This window comes from Hemicordylus capensis, chromosome 6 (genome assembly GCF_027244095.1).
Source record: "Hemicordylus capensis ecotype Gifberg chromosome 6, rHemCap1.1.pri, whole genome shotgun sequence".
Lineage (NCBI taxonomy): Eukaryota > Metazoa > Chordata > Lepidosauria > Squamata > Cordylidae > Hemicordylus > Hemicordylus capensis.
Genome location: NC_069662.1, coordinates 18,132,406 through 18,152,922, shown reverse-complemented (window position 1 = coordinate 18,152,922; position 20,517 = coordinate 18,132,406). Strand labels below are relative to the sequence as shown.

General features: G+C 48.5%; 2 protein-coding genes across 3 annotated transcripts in view; one reads left to right on the top strand and one right to left on the bottom strand.

Moving 5' to 3' along the window:
• The first annotated feature begins 170 nt into the window (after positions 1-170).
• Positions 171-6,466, top strand: LOC128329401 (zinc finger protein 814-like). Its single transcript, XM_053260519.1, has 2 exons — positions 171-292; positions 1,868-6,466. Exon 2 carries the CDS (start codon positions 1,902-1,904, stop codon positions 3,948-3,950), a length of 2,049 nt encoding a protein of 682 aa, XP_053116494.1. The 5' UTR covers positions 171-292; positions 1,868-1,901; the 3' UTR covers positions 3,951-6,466.
• The window catches only part of ZNF865 (zinc finger protein 865), a 31,212-nt gene continuing 15,804 nt past the window's right edge, over positions 5,110-20,517 (bottom strand). For both annotated transcript variants that reach the window (XM_053260518.1, XM_053260517.1), the window contains exon 2: positions 5,110-15,956. In XM_053260518.1, coding sequence (XP_053116493.1) covers positions 12,994-15,933 — 2,940 coding nt within the window. In that variant the 5' untranslated portion in view covers positions 15,934-15,956 and the 3' untranslated portion in view covers positions 5,110-12,993. The remainder of the gene's footprint in view (positions 15,957-20,517) is intronic.

Below are 20,517 nucleotides of genomic sequence, written 5' to 3'. Positions count from 1 at the left end.
TTCTTTAAATTATACACAAAACAAAGCCCAAAAAAAATCCAGAAAAGACGAGACTTGTAGCTTAGCCTGCCTTTTTGACGGCAGACAAAAATGAAGGAAAGCTCTCGGTTCCCTTTAATTCCATTTTTGGTTGCATTTAAAGGGGAAGTACACTTTAGGGAAGAGGATGGGCAAGAAGAAGAGGCGGGGGGAGGGGAGTTTTCCCAACTGCTTCTTCCTACCGAAGGGGACTGAAAGTTGGGAAGGGGAAAATAACATCGGCCCGGTGCCAGAGTGGCTGGAACTGGTGCAGGTGAGGATCCATGCCGGAGGTGGGACGTGGGGAAATGGCCAGGGAGGGCTGATTGCAATTCCAGGGATGAGTAGGGACTTGCATGCATCCAAACAGGGGACAAAGAGACCAAAGTAAATCAGGGGATGTGTCGGGTGGTGGGAGCACTGGGACGGGATGGCAGGAGGGGCAGAAGTCGGAGCTCCTCGCGTTCCGGTCCAGCCTCGCCCGCAGATCCTCTGCCTCGCGCGCCTGTTGCAATGCTTCCCCTCGCTTCGGGCTATTGTTCTCTGGTCTCCAGTTGTTCCGCTAAGGCGCAGGAGGGAGAACAAGTCGCTCTCTGGGAGAAGGGATGAGAGCCCGGACGAGAAGGAGATGGGGGCTGGGACTCTTGGGACGGGCGGGCGGGCGGGCCGCCCGGATGCCTGGGTCCTCTGGAAGGCGAGAGGAGGTCCTCATGAGGTTGCGGGCGGGGGCACAGGGCTTGGGTTCCTGGGTTTCCTTTAGGAGTGAGGTGAATTCAGAGAAGTGGAGGGGGGAGAGCTTAAGAGCCAGGATGCTTGGAAATCTTGGGAGAAGAACCGGCCGCGGTTCTGGACTGGGGGCAAGGATGCCTGGGTCCCCCGGGAATTGAAGCAGAAACCAGATCGCTCAATAGGGTTTGGAAGCCAGATGCCTGGGTTCTCTGAAAGGGGAGTGGGGCCTAGTGGGTTGGAGCAGAGTTTGGAGGAGGTTTAGGGTGCTTAGTTTAAGAACCTACAGAAAATGCCCACACAGTGGCTAGCAGGCTGTACCTGGGTACATAAAGGATGATGGCCTTTCCCCGTTGTTTGCCCTTGGCATTTTGTATTCTGAGGCATTCTGCTTCTTTACCTGGAGGTTGCATTTAATTATCCTAGATTCTAGGGGGAGGAAGTAAGCAGTGTCTAGCAGGTGGTGGCAGAGGAGGACAGGCTTTGTGGGGTGTAGGTTCTTTGGGAACAAAAAGTGAAGTCCTCTGGGTTAATTTGGAGCCAGGTCTCTTGGGGAGGAGTGAGCAGAAGAAGAGAGCTCTAGGTACTGCTGATTCTGGAGAAATTGGATAGAGGAGCTGGGCTGTAAGTTATTTATTTAAATATCTATTTGCATAGGGAAGGGCTGTAGAGCTCATGCTTTAGAAGGCTCCAGGTTTAATCTCCAGCATCTTCCGTTAAACCTGGAAGAGATCAGTCTGAAATTCCGGAGAGCTGCTGCCAGTTAGAGTAGACAGTATTGAACTAGATGGGCCTGTAGTCCAATTCAATATGAGGCACAGTTCATGTTTATTTAAATGACAAGATTAGAGGTGTGGGTCCAGAGCTTTTGACTCTTCTAGAAAAGGTTTTGGGTTGAGCAGAAGAATTTGGAGCTAAGTTCTTCTGGAGGACAGGGCAAGCACTGGGGGTGGGGGTAGTGAGGACTCCTGTGTTCCTGGGAGTGGAGTGACATCTAGCATGTGTCAGAAGGATGAGGAGAGGGGACATTTTACGTCTGGACTGTGGTACTTTCTGCTTGATTTGTGCTCCTCCACACATGTATGTTATTAACATGTTTCATTTTTGGTTTTTTCTGGGGTAGGTCCTGTGAAGCTGGTGTTGTGCTATGTTCACTGATGGAGATCCAACTGGTTACTGTGAAGGAAGAGACAGGAGCTGTAGCGCCCCCTGTCTGTCCCCTGTGCCAGGAGGAGCTGCCGGCCCTGGCTGGATCCCAGGGGCAAGTTCCACAATGCCCGGGGTGCAAAAACATCTTCTTGGAACCCCAGAACTGGTTGCCTGGCAACCAAGAGGCCCTGGCCCTCCCTGTGGAGAGACCTTACAGCTGCTCCTTCTGCCCAAAGCGCTTCAAGAGGGCTTCTGACCGGCGTGACCATGAGCGGGTGCATACAGGGGAAAGGCCCTATGGATGTGGTGTCTGTGGTAAGCGCTTTACTCAGAGCTCTGTGCTTTCCGGCCACATGCGGATTCATACTGGCGAGCGGCCTTTCCGCTGTGGTGTCTGCTTCAAGTCTTTCAACAACGGCTCCAACTTCCGCAAGCACCAACGCATCCATGGCCAGCCATACACTTACAGTGAGAAGGGGAGTGCTGGGAAGGACTGTGTCATCCTGCCTGGGAAGAAACAGAGCCAGCTGGCGGAAGGACAAGATGGCAACCGTACAAGTCACAGCCCCATCCTGAGGCAAAATGGCCACCAAATCATCAAGGAACTGAGAGAAAGTGGAAGCAGCCGGGGTCATGACCCCAAAAGGAGGCACAATTATCCTTATATTAATGGACTAAGCCAAGATAGCAACTACAGTAGCAGCCTAAGGCAACCTGGTGACAGTGAAGCCCATTGCAAGAGAATGAGACCAAGAGAAGATGTTGTTAATTGTGGTCCTAACCTTGATATGAGGCAAGATAACCCAGGAAGTGGCAGCATGAGGGGTCTGAGGCAGAACAGCAATGGCAAAGGACACAGTGGTGGCCTGAGGGAAAGTGGCAATTGTAGCCATGACCAAGTGGTGATTCAGAATGGCCACAACTTCAAGCGACAGGAGTATCTTAGTCATGAAAATCACACCCAAGGTGTGAGGCAAAACAGAGCAGGAGAAGGCCATGCTCAGGGAGAACGGAAGCAACCTGGTGAGAGCCGCCATATCAGGCTACAACTGAATGGTGGCAGCTGTGGAAAAGGCCTCTTGCAACAGGGTGACTTTCACTTTCACAAATTCTGTCAAGATAGTGGAGACAAAGGCTATGGAGGCTACCTCAAAGGGCTGAAGCAAAGTAGAGGTGAGAGTATCATTGCAGACATAAAGCAGAATGGCAGAGGGGGAAGCAGTGTTGGTGGACTGAGCCCAAGCAGGGAGGTCAACACCACAGAACTGAGGCAAAATGGCAGCCGTGGAGACCACAATAGCTTGAGGCAAAATGGCACTGACCATTTTAGAGAGCTGAGACAAGATGGCAGCACCTTCAAGGAGAAACGGAGGGACTTTCAGGTATGCATCCCAGAAAATATTAGCATTCACACAGCCAAAGCATCTGCGTGGGCCTGCTCTGATAGGGGGAATGTCATGGCCTGGGATGAGCCCAAGATGGGGATAATAAGGGAAAGGGATGGATTTGATGGATCTGTGTCAGACAGGCCTGTTGCCATGTCTCCCTGGGAACTAGAGGGTCCTGAGCCATGCTCTCTGCCTTACAATATTTCTGCATCTCCCAGTCACCACTCATTACGAGACCAGTTTGGAAGCTCCACTCAGCACTGGGAAGAAGAGGGGAGCCCTACCTCTCGCTTTCCTTTCCTAGATCCTGAGCCCTGTGAACAGCACTCCAAGTCAGCATTTGATTCCAAACCCTTCCTGTGCTTTGCGTGCCCAAAGCAGTTCCGCCGCGCCACAGATCTGAAGGAGCACCTGCGAGTGCATACGGGTGAAAGGCCCTTTGGCTGCAATGTCTGTGGCAAGCGGTTCACACAGAGCTCGGCCCTGGCCACCCACCGGAGACTGCACACTGGGGAGAAGCCCTTTGAGTGTGCTGTGTGCTGCCGTCGCTTCAATAACTCTTCCAACTTTGCCAAGCATCGTCGGCTTCATGGACAGGAGAGCGCAGGACGTGGAGGGAAAAATGGTGGACAGAGAACCATGGTTTGCCAAGCCACAGTGACTTCTTAGGTGGAAATCCTTCACTGGGAGACAGAACATCGTAGCTATGGACAGGGCTGTGGGTACTACTCCACCACTGCAGTACTGAGTGCTGAATTAAATGATGTAGGAACCATTAAAACAAAACAAACAAGTTTCTAGCCCTTATGGTTTGGTTCAGCTGTAAGGCCAGACTATGACTTGGTGTTATATGAAGGAGCCTCAGACTTATATATTCCTTTCCTGAATAATAATTAGCATGTATATAGTATTCAAGCGTTCAAAGCACTTCCCATGTATTATCTTGTAATCCTACATGCTCCAGTTCCTTCCCACATTTTCTGATTCTTGGAAAAGAACAGTTTGCCTGCAAACCAGAACTGGAAATAACAGTTAAAAACAGTTGCTTCCATTTCTGGTTGCGGGACAAACTATGGTTTGCAAACTGTTGTTTGCTGAGAACTAGGAAGTGCAGGAATAATTGGAGTGTATTGAAGGGGTTGGACTATGGAAGCCTGAGGCCTATTCATATCCAAACTAAACCATCCCATGGTGTTAGATCTGAACTGAGCCATAACCTCGAGGACTGGAATCTTGCTCCCCCCTCCCTCTCACTTTGTTTCTTTTGTTTGGTATTACATTTGAACTGAGCTAATGAATTAAGGCTGGAAAGCGTGTGGTTAGTGCTTGATGAAATCTCTGGAGTGGGGAGAGGGAAAACTGAGCAGAATTTCTAGTAGTCAGTGCCTTTCCTAGGTGCTTTCCTTAAAACCTAAAGAAATATTATTCAGAATAAGCAAGCACCTGAATATTTGCTTGATTTGTGTAATCTAGCACAACTGCTAGAATATGAGGGGCTTTGACACTGAAATGAGCGATGGAATTGTCTTGTCTTTTAGCAGAGCACTGACAGCAATCACTACACACACATTTTTAAGCATGTCCCCATACTCAAGAGGGCAAATTAAAATCACTTTTTGGGGAAGAGTTGCATGTAGATAAAAATGGGGGGAAAGAAATTTATTCATGCTATGCCAGCAATGGAGCAAGCTGGAGAAAAGAAATTGGGCAAAAGGTCTCCCCAAACTGTGTAAATATTCTCAGCAAATAACCCAAAGCTAGAAATAAAATTTTTGAAAAGCTATTGCTGTGATGTTCCTTGACATTCTGCTTTGCAGACCAAAAACAATTAAGGGGAAAAGAGTTTATTACAGGACAGACACTGGTAAATTTACATATAATCCTGATGCAAAAACTTAACTAGAAAGAACACTGCATGATCTTACAAAAGAAAAGAAAAAGCTTCCCTATGAGAGAACCAGTCACCTTAGTGGCACAGCGGGGAAATGCTTGACTAACCAGCAGAAGGTTACCAGTTCGAATCTCTACTGTTATGTTCCCCAGACTATAGGAAACACCTATATCAGGCAGCAGTGATATAAGATGCTGCTGAAAGGCATCTCATACTACGCAGGAGGTGGCGGCAATGGTAAACCCCTCCTGTATTCTACCAAAAGAAAACCACAGGGCTCTGTGGGAGCCAGGAGTCAAAATAGACTTGATAGCACTTTACCTTTATGAGAGAATCAGAGGTGACATTGTGTATTTCACAAGAAATTTTGCCTAAACATCCAGTCCGAATATTTTCATCGGTGTAGATCCTGTCTTGTCTTTCCTTCAGATGCAGTAAAAAACGTTTTCCATTTTACGTTGACGTTATGAAACTATGTTGTTTTTTAATAACAACTAAGCATTCTCAGTTCTGCTTTTTTCAGTGTGCATCATGTAATATAAACCTTTTAAGATCTTTGTGGTTTTCTCCATGGATGGGAGTATTGTGGCCATTTTCCACACGCAGCACAAATGGATATTAGTTTATCTAGGTAAACTGGGCCAAGGGTCTCAAAACATATCCAGATCAGTACTCAACATGTCTGATTTCAATTGAAAAAAAAAATTTTTTTTTTGGAGGGTGTGTGTGTGCCTTGAGTTATCACCAGGACTAACATTCCATTTCTGATGGCAGCTGAACATGTAAGAAGTCTTTTTTTAAAAAAAGTAGCCCCTTCACACTGAAGTGTCACAGGAGTCTTTATGGTAGGAGTTACAGATATGCACAAGTAGCATTAGGCAGCTTTTTATCATGTCTCTGATATAGAACTTTCCAGATATTGATCAGGCTTTGAGTAGACAACTGAAAACCAAATCTGTTAAGCGTGATTCTGTCCTGCTTCTGCAACTCCTCCTATCTTGCTGAGGATAAGCTGAAATGAAGCCAGCGTGGGTAGTTTCCCCCCTCAGATTCTCCTGATTCATTTGCTTGCAATAATTGTATTTGATATTTGGATTGTTTTCAATCTCACCAGACGTATGGGGACAGGGCAAAAAAACAAGGTGTAACATTATTTCATTTGGCAAAGATACTGCTCTCATTATTTCCTTAAATTTCATCAAGATGTTTTATTTTTTGTAAGTATTCCTCAAATTTTAATTTCAAAAGCAAACTCTGAAAATGTGTTAAATTACAGTTTTAAAATTGTGTTGTATTTCTGAAAGCTGCAGCATTTTGCTTCTACTGGGTTGCATATGGCTTCACCTACAACTCTCATTTTCTGTTCTGGAATGAGACTTGATAGAGGAAGGAGGTAAGCTGCTGGTACCCTCTGCTTCAGCATGCCCAATTTCTGGGAAGGGACTTCAGCTTGTTTTTCTTTTCAACGGTAGTGAGATTTCACCCTGCGTTTCTTCAAGCATGCCCACAACTTCATACCCAGTGTCAGAACGGTGCTCGTAATAAACCTGAGAACTGGCCAGGGAAGTCCCAGATGTTAAAAACTCAGTTTGCTTCATGGGGTACAGGGGGCACTACCTTTTGTAACCAGACTGGCTGGGCAGGGGGTGGGAGAATACAGAACTGTAGGAGGGCAATACAAGTCTCCACCTGTCCTTGTCCTACACAAACAGCATAATGAGGTGTTAGAATGGGGAGCACCACTTCAGACTCTTAAGCATTCACTGGATTAGAACCTTTCTTCCCGATGTGCCTTTCTTCTATTCAGAAGGATCTCCCCCACCCAGAGAACATTCAGTATTCCCCTACCTACCGTCTGAAGTGGTACAATCTATCCTACCACATCATTCCACTGTGATGTTGGAGTACGACTCCCATCAAGCCCAGCAACAATGGTCAAAGGCTGGTGTGTGGCTGGGACTAATGGGAAGTGTAGTCCAGCAACTAGAGACTGAAGTTTGAGAAACTCTACTCTAAATCTTTATTCCCCGATTTTTCATTGTTTCTTTTTTTGGCTACCATAAACCATCCACCTGTTGGCTCCAAATCGGGGGCATAACAATGTTGGAGGGGGCCTGTAATACAAAAGTGAAAACAGGTCCCTATCCACTTTCTTTTTGGAAGCGGCACGAGTGAGAGCAGTCACCAGCCAGCAATAGGCCCTCCTCGGGGGCCCAGGGTCACTTGCCCCACACCCCTTTTTGTTGTAGCTATTTCCCTGCTCCAAAGATACTCTTATGGTCCCACTACTTGCACTTCAAGAAGCCCTGCCCAGTAGGCCCAGCCATTCTGGTTCCTAAAGGGACACTCCCCTGAGTTCTGGAGTCCCCTCACACCAACTTAACAAAATAAGCAAGCCTGACCTCCTTTCAATGGATGGTACATACATTTCCCCCATTCTTTTCTCCTTTTTTAATGTTTGTTTAGTCTGTACATTGTAGATCAGACACTTTTGAACAATTGCTTGGTTTAAAACACAAAGACCCTCCCGTCCCCCACCCAACTGAGAAAAACACACACTGTACAATTCCCAAGGGGCACAACAAGGGAGGAAGGGAGAGGTTATCAGTCCAGGCACATCAGCTGCATGGACAATGAGAGGGTCCTATACATATTTTAGTACACTTGTTATCATAGGGGACTTGAACCTTGGCACCAAAAGAACTGCACTTCCTGCTCTCTGTGGCCAATGGGAGAAAGGGGTAGTTAGAAAAGGAATATTTATATATAAATGTATGTATTTATATATCCATGTTAATATAAAAGGTCATCTGCTAACAGGATAGCAATGGGTTGAGGCGGCGTGACTCTTCATCCAGAGTTTGCAGCAGTCACCAGCCTGGGGATGTTTGAGTCCTCTCTCAAATTTGTTCACCTTCAAGTTTGGCCAGTGTGGGATGACGGGGGGAGTGTGGGGGAAACACCTTGCTGCAGTCAGAACCACAGAATCCCAAGTCCTCCCACAGAATCCCAAGTCCTCCAAAGAAGGGAAGGGCTGAAGATAGTCTCAGAAGATGGTACTGCAAGTGTCTGGTAGCATCTTTAAAAGTCAGGTCCAACGCTAGGAAAAACATGATGGGCAACTTCTGGACTAGTCAGTCATGACCCAACACCATTGAAACAAATGAGACAATGTAGTCTTGATCAACTTAAGTCCCATTCATTTCAATGGGACTTCGTCTGGATATGCCTGGTGTAGCTTCCCCATCCCCTATTCAGTCCACAGCAGACAAAGCATTAAGGTCAGTGAGGGTCTGTAGGAAAATAAGCATCCAAGCAACGCAGAATTCAGAGCCAAAAATCCATTTGGGAGCAAAACAGGCTGGGCAGTGCAGTGGGACAGATGACTGGCAACTCACCATTGCATTCTGAGTCAGTCTTCAGATGAACTCCGTTTCCCATCCAGAAATGAAAACATAATGCTTCCATCTTCTTGACTCACTCGTCCCTACATGCCTCTCCTCAAAAATTCAAGCCACAGAACATTGCCTCCCTGGCTCCTGGCTCTAAAAGCAATTAGACCCCACCCCCATCCTCAATTCTTCCAGAGAGATCAGAACCCATTCCTAGCTAGGATCTTTCATGAAAGAGTGATACATTTTAGGGGCCATGTGGTCATTTAATGTCTAGTAAGCAAATCCCAACCACAACAGAGGACAGGAAAGTATGCTGGAAAAACAAAATGGCTGCTGAAAAGAATGGGTGAAAGCTTACTTTCTTAAACAGCTCTAATCCAACAAGCATCAGGTCAGATGCTTTGTGCATCTTTGTTCACAAATACTTCATACCAGCTCTCTGTTACAACACATTTGGCTGGAAAAGAATCAGCAGCTATTTTGTTCTCTCAAAGTCCCCTCTTCATCTGTACATATGCCCTAAAAGACAGGGTTGGGGAGATGGAAATCTCCCCTTCCCAACAAACACGTTTGCCACTTTTTAATCATCTTGGTTATGTGTACAAAAGAGTGATTAAAGGGTGTTAAGGTTAACTTGTTAATATTAAGTGAGGTCAGACATTTTTTTAAAAGTGTAAGAGGGTCAGACTACATTTTATCTGCAGGAAACAGGCAACTATTCTTCAATGGATAAGGACTGGCTGAATAGGATAAAATCAATTTTGCGGTTGAAGCAGAATTTCACTGTCAACCATGATACCATCTCTTACTAGGCCTATACATTATTCTAAGAGAATTTCCCTTGGAAGTCCTATATGTTTGAACCAAAAGCAGACATTTTAATCATTTTGGAACACAACAGTTTCTCTTAGGCTGCCTGAGAAAGCAAAAAGTGTTTTCCTCCATTCCATCTTTGGCCACTTGGGAAGCTACAACTCAGCAAATCAACAGACACATTGCCTAATGGATGAATTGCAGTGAATTCATTTTATCCAGTTTAAAAGGATGGGGGATATATAAACAACAGTCCTGACTGTAAGAAAAGATTACCATGGAGAAGTGGGGTGGGGTTCCATTCTTTTCAGTGGGGTTTCTGTGGAAGCAACGCACCACTAAACATAAAAGCATCTGTCCCTACTAAGCTGGTATGAATAAAGTGTGCATTGTATTCAGAAAAGGGGGGGGGGATCTAATGTTAAAACTCAGTTCTACTGGCAAATTATGAAGCCAGGGAGGGAAGAAATTTATATGGAAAAAAAGTTTCCACATAAGGCAGGTAGAGGTAGAGCCAACACCATAGGAAAAATCCAGTGGATTTAAGCTACAAATTTAGACTTTCAACTTCCGGATATAGATAAAACAGAATCAGCCAGTATCAGCCCCCACTGGAAGCAGTCTAAGTGGGTTGGATTCCTCATAAACAAGAAGTGTTGTCCATGGGTTGACCTATCTTGGGAATTGTGGTGGAATCACACCCTATTGCCATGGGGTTCTTTTTCTCCTAAGGACTTGAACATCACATTCTTGGCCCATGACCCTTCTCCTCTAGCCTGTTAAAATGGACCACCAGGTGCTGTAGGGTTTCCTTTAAGGAATGCAGTCCCTCCTCAGCAGAGTCTGCTTCTATCGCAATTCTCCAAGCAATCTCTGCCAAGCAATCTCTAGTCTGGCTGTGTCCTCATTCCCTCTTCCAGCTACCGGACAATCACTCTGGAATCACTCTGGAGTCACTTACCATGAGTGATTCCTGCCTTGAAATGGTGATGGGAGGCTAGAAACTGCAAGGAGGCACCTTTGATATTGCCACCTGAAAGAAAGAAAAAAATGGAGTGCTCCAAAAGGAATTGCCCACATAGTGCCCACTATTCACAAGGGGCGGGCGGGGGGGGTTGCTTTTAAAACTCTTTGGTTATGCGTAGCAGATTAGCATCCTCTCCTGTCAGCCCAGAGTTACAGAGTGACCAGCCCTGTACCCTATGCAATCTGCTGAAGGGAGAAAGGGATGCAGAGGGGCTCTGGGAGGCACGGAGCAGAAGAAGACGCAGGGGTCTTTTTGTCCATATCTTATCTCTGGGGGTTGGGGGTTGAGATGGGGGTTGTTCCGTGACAGAGCTGAGGATGAAGATATGACTATGGGGAATTCCAGCCCAGATTCAGGAGTCTGCGCTTGATTTAATTTGTGGGGAGCACAAGAAATGCCACCAAAAGATGAGCTGGTGGCTCAGACTAGGAGTTGGGGGAAACAGGAATATGGGTGAACTGCTGCATGGGCTGGTTAGCAAAAGCAACATACAACCAAGGCCTGGTATGTGGAGCCAGCAGTCCCGTCTGCTGCCCTCCCAACTGGCTGCAGGTGGTGGTGGTGAGGGAGTAACTTTTAACAAGTGGTATGGGCCTTTACTTGGGCAACGGCCCCACCACAGCCCCCAATCCAGGTCCACCCCACTCCAGCCTCAAGGGAAGGTATTAGGCATTAATGCTGGAGGGTGTATCTACACAGAATGTAAGGGTGTAATGGCTTTAGTGAGAATCCCAGCACGCAGGAGCACAGAAGAAGAGGCACTAGCTGCTCATCCAAGAGCAGGGCTGCACAGCTTCGGCCCTCCAGATGTTTCTGGACAACAACTCCCATCATCTTCAGCCACAGAGGCCAATAGTTAGGGATTATGGGAGTGGTAGTCTAACATCTGCAGGAGGGCCAAAGTTGTAGAACCCTGCCCAAGAGGGAAGGCCCACACCACACTTTTTTTTAATAGGGACAACTGAACTTTTGCATTTCCTGCCAATTCAAACATTCAAAAACATTTTAATTGGCTCACTCTGGGGGCCAATTCAAACATTTCAAAAAGAGCACATGATACTGTCCTCCTGGGGCTGTACCACTTCAGGATTCATATGGGGGAATGATATGCTGAAATGGTCCTTCTTATCCAGTCCTTGCACTTGCATGTGGAAATCCATCATATGAAGGAGAAGGCTAGACAGAGGGCTTTCCCCAGACTTGCATGTTTTCTAAGGGCAGACTCTAGATTAAGCTAGTCATGACTAAGTCCCATTCAAAATGAAAGGGGCAAATTAGTTCTGACTAACATACATTTATTTCAGTGGTGTTTAGTCATGACTAACTTAGCCTGGATCCTGCCCTATGGGTAGGGGATATTTATTATAACATGAGGGAGTACTGAAAGATGTCAACCTCCAGCTACAACATGAACTGGTAGTCCTGGAGGTAGGCAGGATCTTGACTGTACTGCATCATACATGACATCATGGTTTCAACAGCCTCCTCTAAGTTTCTACTCAGGTAATGCATACAACTATCAACAGCCAGGTCCCACTATCTTAAAATGAGAACAGTTGGCCAACTGTCTTTATAAATGTGAAGCAAACATGCAGATTAACATCTTCCCCTAAAAAGAAGGTAACAGCCACATGGCCTAGATTAGAGGCTGAATTCACACAAAAGTTTGGCAAGCCGTCTGGGAGGACTGTACCACTTCTTATTTTTCCTGAATGTATGAATTGGCTCTAATATCCCATTCTGGCTAAAGGCAGAGGGCAGGAAGCACCCTTTTCTCCTGCAAATGGGATCCCAGTTGGTGAGCGATTGGACCAGACACACTTCCATTCCACCACTGCCATCCCCAGGCATCTACAAACCCACTTGCCAGATCGCCAGTGGCGAGTGCCAAACACCACACACCTCTCCACCCCAGCGGTCTTGTTTTCACTGCCATTTTTGAAAAGGTAAGAAACTGCAGGGATCCCCTCTGAACAGTAGATCAAAGCTCTCCCTGTTTCTCACCATCTTCATAGCTACTACAATGACAGAAGACCTCCTTCTCTCCTAAGTCTGTGTGCCAGAAAAGGAACTGAGGGAAGAGATGGGATTGGTAAAGACCACATAATGGTGGGGTACTGAGCTAAGTTTACATTTGTGGATTCCTGGCCTTCCCCAGCCTCTGCTTCCACCCTCAACATTGCATCCATTTTTTGAAAAGAATGGGTCCCTTCTGTGGCAGCCATCTCCTCACACACACCCTGCCCCAACATTCATGATAGGAAATCCAGGGTGGACAGGACTATGCCCACCTATCTGTTTGGTAGCAGAGGTCCAGCAGGCCATTGACACCTCTTACCACATAGGCCCTCCTGCATTCCAATCTCTGGTTCAACATGGCTTGCCCCACCCAAGCACTCATTACTCTAAAGGGCTGATTCCCCCCAAATCCACCCCCAACTGTGGCATCTCACTGCTAACATGTGCCTCTGCCTTACTTTATGGAAACCCCTGCCCTTATGGCTCACCATAGCCTGGAACTACCTTCATTTCCCACCTAGGGTACCAGGGTAAGGGCGGCCTATCTTCTCTGCCACCACTCCAACCCTAGGGCTGTTCCTTGTGGGCCGCCATGGCAGCAAAGCGCTCCATCTTGTGGATGTGGCGGTGCTTCTTGAGGCCATAGGTGTTGGAGAAGGCTTCCCCGCAGGTGCTGCACTTGAAGGGCCGCCCACCCTGGTGGGCCTGGAGGTGTTTGCTGAAATACTTGGGGTCTTTGAAGAGCTTGAGGCAGGCCCCACATCGCAACTCGCGCTTGGCATCGTGGGAGCGCTGGTGGCGCAGGATGGAGGACAGGTAGAAGAAGCTCTTGGAGCAGCGGTCGCAGCGGTAGACCTTCTCGCCCAGGTGCACCCGCTGGTGCTCCAGAAGGTTGCTGCGGTAGCGGAAGGTCTTGCCGCAGGTGGGGCAGCGCTGAGGCCGAGCGACCACATGAAGGCGCTGATGTTCGGCCAGACTGGACGACTGGGCAAAGCGCTTGTTGCAGAGGGCGCACTTGTAGGCACGCTCACCGGTATGGACCACTTTGTGTTGGCGCAGGTACCACGAGCGCAGGAAGCCGCGCCCACAGACGGCACAGCGGTATGGGCGCTCCTCGGTGTGGCAGCGCTGGTGGCGCATCAACAGGGCGGCCTCCCAGAAGCGCTTGCCGCAGACCGGGCAAGAGAAATGGCGCTTCTGCAGGTGGGTGCGGCGATGCAGCAGGAGGTCATAGGCCCCCGCGAAGCTCTGTCCACAGACTGAACAGGCCAATGTGCGACGTACCAGGTGCACATACTTGTGGGTCACGAGCCCCAGGAAATGCTTGAAGGTCTGGCCACAGATGGAGCAGGAGAAGCGTTCTCCACTCGGCAAGGTGGGGTGGTGATCTTCATAAGACGCTATGTTGTCACCGCTAGCCAGCCCGTTCTCCAGGGGCGCCACTGCTGCTGCTGTCTCATCCGGTGGGAGGAGCCGCTCAGGAGCAGCCTGGTGGACGAGTTTGTGCCACATGAGGTTCTCGATGAACCCAAAGCATTTGCCGCAAACATCGCAAGGATATGGCTTCTCTGCTACATGGACCTCCTTATGACTCATGACGTGAAAGAGATCAGGGAAGCGCTCTCCGCAGTCAGAGCAGCCATAGGTCAGCCCTTCAGGAGGTGGAGGCAGAGAAGGCCCCATGGGTGTCAGTGAGGGCCCCATGGGTGGCAAAGAGCAAGGCAGCTGCAGCCGATGGATTTGCTTGTGCCGGGTTAAGCTCTGTGGATAACCAAACACCTTCCCGCAGATCTCACATTTGTAGGGCCTCTCACGTGTGTGCACCACGTGGTGCTTGCTGAGATGGAAGGATTCACGGAAGCGCTTCCCGCACACTGCACACTGGTGAGGCTTCTCGCCTGTGTGGATCCGCTCATGCCGCTTGAGTGTCTCCCGCCGCCCAAAGCCACGGCCACAGATACCACAACAGAAGTTCTTCCCTGCCGCTGTTCCCACCAGCAGCGGATGGGCACCCAGAAGCCCATAGGACATTGGCTTGGTATCTCCCTCGGAGCCTGGGGCCTGTGGGTCTTGTGGAAGAAGGTAAGCTCCTGGCGGCAGGTAGGACAGGGCACTAGCGTTGGTGCCGTCTTTTGCCAGTTGGGCGCCCTCGTGCTGCAGCTGCCGATGGCGCAGGAGGTTCTGGGGAGCCACGTAGCCCTTGCCACAGATGTCACACTTGTACTCTGGCCGTGGTGGGATGGTTCCCGGTGGGGCATGCGTCGCCTGGTGCTTGAGCAGGTAGGAGGCATCCCGGAACTCCTTGCCGCACACACCACACTGTACCCGCAACAGGTCTGAGTGGGTCCGTACATGCCGCTTCAGGCTCTCGCGACGGTTGAAGCTCTTCTGGCAGATGGAGCAGGAGAATGGCTTTTCGCCAGTGTGGATGATCTGATGCTGGTGCAGGTGGCTTGGCTTCTTGAAGACCTTCCAGCAGAGAGAGCAGGTGAAAGGGCCTTCAGCCTGAGCTATGGCAGCACCAAGGGCGGATGCAGCAGTCGCCCCAGCTGGTGCTGATGCCACCTGAGGGTTGCTGCTTTGGGCGGGAGGCTGGGCTGCTCCCTCGGAACCAGGAGTGGCGGTTGTGTTGGTGGCAGCTGCAGCTGCAGCGGCGGCAGCTGCTGCCGCCGCCGCCGCCACTGCATTGGCAGCCGCCGCATTGGCAGCTGCTGTGGCATCCTCGGTGTCTTTGTGACAGCGGCGGTGCCGGATGAGGCTGGAGATGTGGTTGTAGGTGCGCCCGCAGGTGGTACACTCGTACGGCCGCTCGCCTGTGTGCACCAACATGTGTTGCACCAGGTGGGAGGACTGCTTGAACGACTTCTGGCACACCCCGCACGGGAAGCGACGGTCGATGAAGTATTTTAAGCGCCTGAAGTAGTTCTTGTCGTCCTTGCCTGCCTGGCTGTCGGCAGCTACGGTGGCGCTGGCCGGTGGGGGTGCCTGTCCCCGTTTCAGGCTACTGAAGAGATGCTGGTGGCCAGAGAGATCCACGATGCCCCACTGGGGGGTGTTGTAGGTGGCAGCGGCGGCAGCAGCAGCAGCAGCTGTGCTATCAAAGAGGGGCTGACCTGCTGATGGAACCACTGCTGTGGCGCTGTACGGGGGCTGCTGCTGTGGCGGCTGGGGCTGCTGCGGCAGTGCAGGTGCCCCGGCTTCAGCCTTCTTGACTTGAATGTTAGCAGCAGAAGCGGACGAGGAAGAGGACGACGACGGGCCCTCGGCTTTGGGCTTGGAAGTGCCAACAGCGCCAGTGACACGGTCGAAGTGGGCCGGTGGGGCTGCAGCGGGTGGCTGGGCGTACTCGTACTGCGGCTGAGGGCAGGGCAGGGCGGCAACTGCTTTGGCGTGCTCGTGGTTGTAGGCCTCCATAGGTTCAAAGCGCTGGTGGTTCAGGAACTCCAAGAAGTCGAAAGGGTAGCTCTGGAAATGCACACCCTCGTCGCTTGCTGCATTGGCTTCCATCTCCGCCCGGGAGGGGGCACTGCCTAGAGAAAAGGGTAGAAATAAGAGATCCATGTAGACACGCCATTTGTCCAGCCCTCTCCTCCGTGGAACCCCATTTTAAAGAACTCCTTATGTCTGCTATGCCCCAACATACAATGAAACCATCAAAAATTGTGCAGTTATGATTTTTTTTTTTTTAAGATACAATCATTGCCATTGCCATTGCCATTTTTAAAAAAACTCTGAAATTTGTCGCCCCTGGATCATATGTGGCTTGTTACCCTTGAGTTGCTTGATAACTCTCAGTATTTATGATGCTAAGAGAGTAATAGTCATTCTACACCAGCTAGAGACAGATACATCCATGACATCAATTCTATGAAGATGTATAGCGTTCTAAGAGTTGGTACAGCATATTGGTTAAAAACATGAGTTATGAGCTGGAAGGTCTGGGTACAGATGTCATTTCAGCCATGCAGTGTTCTTCACTGTAAGGCCCAAGGGCCCCATCAACCTTAAGTGTAGCCCCATAACTAATTGTTAACTGGGGTTGTACAAAGTTTCAGTCAGAGATTAATAATCTGCATGGTTTCCCTTGCACCATGCAGAGATGCCCATTCTAACCATGCAGTGCTGTGCTTTGCCCAGCACCGGAGGTGAGGTGAGGTGAGGATCCTCCCTTAGTGGAAACCAAGCCATCTTTAGCTCTTGAGTGTAGCCTTTCCTAGTGCTTTCCTCCTAGAGCTGTTAAGAGAGGGCTTCACCTCTCTTAAAGGGCCCTCCCAGCACTGAGAAAAGCACAATACTGTGCAGAGGTCAGCACAATGCGAAATGGCTCTTTTTGGAAGTTTTTTTGCCCAAGTGGCCCTTGCTTGAAAAATAGTGAAGATCACTACCTTACGGAGTGGTAAGATGACACTTGGATCCTGGAAAGATATCTGAGGAACAACCAAGTCACAATGATATGCAGAGAGAACTCATGGCTTCTGGACTCAGAGTCCAGAAGCCTATGCCTCCCCCTCGCCACTCTGATCCCATACTCCTCTCCCATAAGGAGAGGAGAGATGGTCTTGTGGCAGCAAGCATGACTTGACTCCTTAGCTAAGCAGGGTCCACCCTGGTTGCATATGAATGGGAGACTAGATGTGTGAGCACTGTAAGATCTTCCCCTTAGGGAATGGAGCCACTCTGGAAGGAGCAGAAGGTTCCAAGTTCCTTCCTTGGCTTCTCCAAGATAGGGCTGAGAGAGAGTCCTGCCTGCAACCTTGGAGAAGCCGCTGCCAGTCTGTGCAGACAATACTGAGCTAGATGGACCAATGGTCTGACTCTGTATATGAAAGCTTCCTATGTTCCTGTGTTCTCTTGTTGTTTGTGGCTTTCTCCATGAACTAATCTCTTTCTGCAAGATACAACACACTTTATCCACATGCCTGTTCATTCCTTGTGACACACTGTGGGCCATGACAAGGGCTGAGAATCAGTGTGCTGTTGGGTAACTGCTGTAGCCACAGAAAAAGACTACGAATCTCAGAAGCACCTGAACCATTCCCAGGACTCGGTGGGAAAAGAAAAGCATGTTCCTTTTAAGTCAAGCCACGGAAGGGGGCTGCTTGCTCCCTCGTGGTCTCTACCAGTCCTGGTAAGTAGAATGGAGGCACCATTCCTGGCTCCCACAGCTAACAGAAGCTATAGGTTTAAAAGGCAGTTTTAGGGGTGGGGCTGAAGGATTTGGTCCCATTTGCTTCACTTCAACTTCCCTTTGGGCTGAAGGGGGTTGAACCTGAATAGAAGGTATGCAGGCCCTGAAGCTTTTCACAGCCCTACAGAATTCCTGTTTGCCCCTAAACTAAGGCAAAAGCTTTGAGTTTTACTAAAATGTGTTCTTTCTGCAACCAAGGCACCCCAATATCCTGCATCAAGAAATGATACATCATTTTTATATGCACGTATACAGTATATCTCCAATAACATCTATTTTATTCTGCATAATTAAATTCTGCTTCAGTTGATCATGCAGGGGAGGACAAGGAACTATGTGTCCCCCTTCCATTCAATGGAATTCCTAGAGTCCCTCTCTTAGGTCTAACGCTTGTATGGATTATGCTGCTTCTCAACTTGCTTCATAAGAACTGACTTGCTGGAACAGAGCAAGGGTCACACAGGCCCTTTTCATAGACCAACAAGAGGAAGTGTAACTGACTTGCATACCTTCTCCTCACCACTTTGTTATGGGGAGCTGCCCTCAGACAGTTTTTATAGTTTCCTTTCTTTCTTGATTTAGACAAGTTATTGGAGACTATCACTGCTCGCTAACTATGGGAGCTGGGAACAAAGCCTCCATGTTTAGAGGCAGTATCGCTCTGACTCCCAGACACTGGAGTGAAAGAATAGGTGGTGGGTATCTCCCAAACGAGCTTTGCTTGTGAGCTTCCGATTCACGGTGGCTGGGTGGAATAGTGTCTTGGGCTAGGTGAACTTTTGGCCTGAATTAGTAAGTCAGTTCTTCATCGTTCATTCGGAGGGGACACACCTTTTCAAATATTTTTCTCAGTTTGGAGACACCAGAAGCATTCCTTATTCCCTCCCCGCCCCACTCTGTCTTCAGGTCTGTGAAGGCAGTAGGGAGTATGGACAAGTATAGGAGAAGCAAGGGCACAGTCACAAATATTTGGTTTAAGGTTTAATTAAATGAAAAGCAGGGCATATTCAGAACAATAAACATTCCCCATCACAGTAACCTTTACTGTGGTGCTAATGAACAGTTTTGCTTTTAAAATGCCTGGGCTTTCTACTGGTAGCACTGAGGCCAATCAAATGGCCAGTGAGTGAACCCAGGACTCGGATGCTTCCCAGGTTTACAAGGAGCCAGGCAAAGATAAAGGGCAAAGACAGAGTCTGGCCAAGGAAGAGACCAGAAAAGATTATCCAGTAGTAGAATAACTAACTGGGTAACCAGTGTACTGAATTGCCTGGGGGTGGGGCGGGGCATAGCACAGTGAGAGAGACCATGACTTGCATGAAGAAGGTTCTCAGGTTGCGTCCCAGTTCCAAGTGGGACTGGGCAGGACCTCTGCCTAAAACCCTGGAAAGTCACTGCCAGTCAGTGTAAAGAATTCTGACCAGTTATCTGACTAAGCAGGCGGCAGCTTCTTCTGTTCAGTAAGATGAGGCTGTGGCAGTCCAGGATAAGCACTGCAGAAGCAGTGGAGCTTGGGGTTCCTTGCCGGTTCAGAGGGAAGCACCTGATCGACAACATCTTAAACAATTCATATTTGAGCATTATGCATTTTTACTGTCCTTCAATGATATCCTGTCTTGCTTCAATCATGGAACTTTACACAGCAAGTCCAGGATGATGCCAGAATGGCTAACAGGTAAGAGTCAAAGAAACAGCGTGCATGGTGTGGAGGAAGTGGACAGGAAGAAGTTCTTCTCCTCTCTCACAATACTAGACCTAGAGGTCATCCCATGAAACTGAGCACCAGGAAATTTAGGATTGACAAAAATGCTTTCTCTCACAGCACATAATCTATGGAATTCTCTGCCATGGGATGAGGTGATGACCACCAGCTTGGATGGCTTTAAGCAGGGCTTAGACAAATTCATGGAGGACAAATCTATCAAGGATAAATCTATTAGTCTTGATGGCTATAGGCTATCTTCAGCTTCAGAGGCAGGATGCCTCTGAATAACTGTTGTAGGGGAGCAACAGCAAGAGAAGCCATGACTTCATTGCTGGTAATAGGCTTCCCAGAGGCTTCTGGTGAGCCAATGTGAGAAACAGTGTGCTGGCCTAGATAGGCCTTGGGTCTAATCCAGCAAGACTGTTCTTATGGATGCTCAGGTAGTCTCCCATAGACAAACTGGCCAGACCCAGATTCGATTACCTTCAGCAAGGATACTGCAGTGTGCACCTTCAGACCATAATCCATTTATATCCACACCAAGTTCATAACATTTGTGACAAGGTAGTAGTGTTTATTGAAACTAACTATACAAATGTCTCTGGCAATCACATGCCTGCCCAAATAGGATCCGGAAAAAAACTGTGGTTTTTTAGTTTGCCTTCCCTGTGGAAAGCAGCTTCAATGCCTCTTCTACACCAGCCCTGTAAACACATGCACAAACTAATTACACAAATAAGAACTTGAGGTTATGACTGTTTTCCTCAGCTTTCTATTTTCAAAATGTTTCCCAACAAGTTAGGAAATAAACACAGATAAGATTCCAAAAATGCAGTCCAATCTCTCCCTGTCCCCACATGTAAGCCATAGATAAGAAACTGTACTATAGAATAGTGTTCTCAAATCCATTTCCATCCCAACCTTCACCATGGACAAACTGCCCTAGATTAAAAGGAAAACTGGCTCAGCTGAGGAACACAATATCATCAGCAGTAAGGAACACCAAACAGCAATGTTACGATACAGTAGATAAAGGAACTGGGCCTTTAGGATTCTTGGACAGAGAAGAGAGCTGGGGTCTGCCACAGCAAGGAATGATGGAAACCAGAACTCTTGTATTCTCTGAAGGGGGCGGGGGCAGGGTTTTCTATTACAGTCATCTTTAATGCCAACAATGTGCCAAGAGCTCTACTGAGCA

Excerpts from the sequence above, each read along its gene's own strand:
- LOC128329401 (XM_053260519.1), top strand. The coding sequence starts at position 1,902 with ATGGAGATCCAACTGGTTACTGTGAAGGAAGAGACAGGAGCTGTAGCG.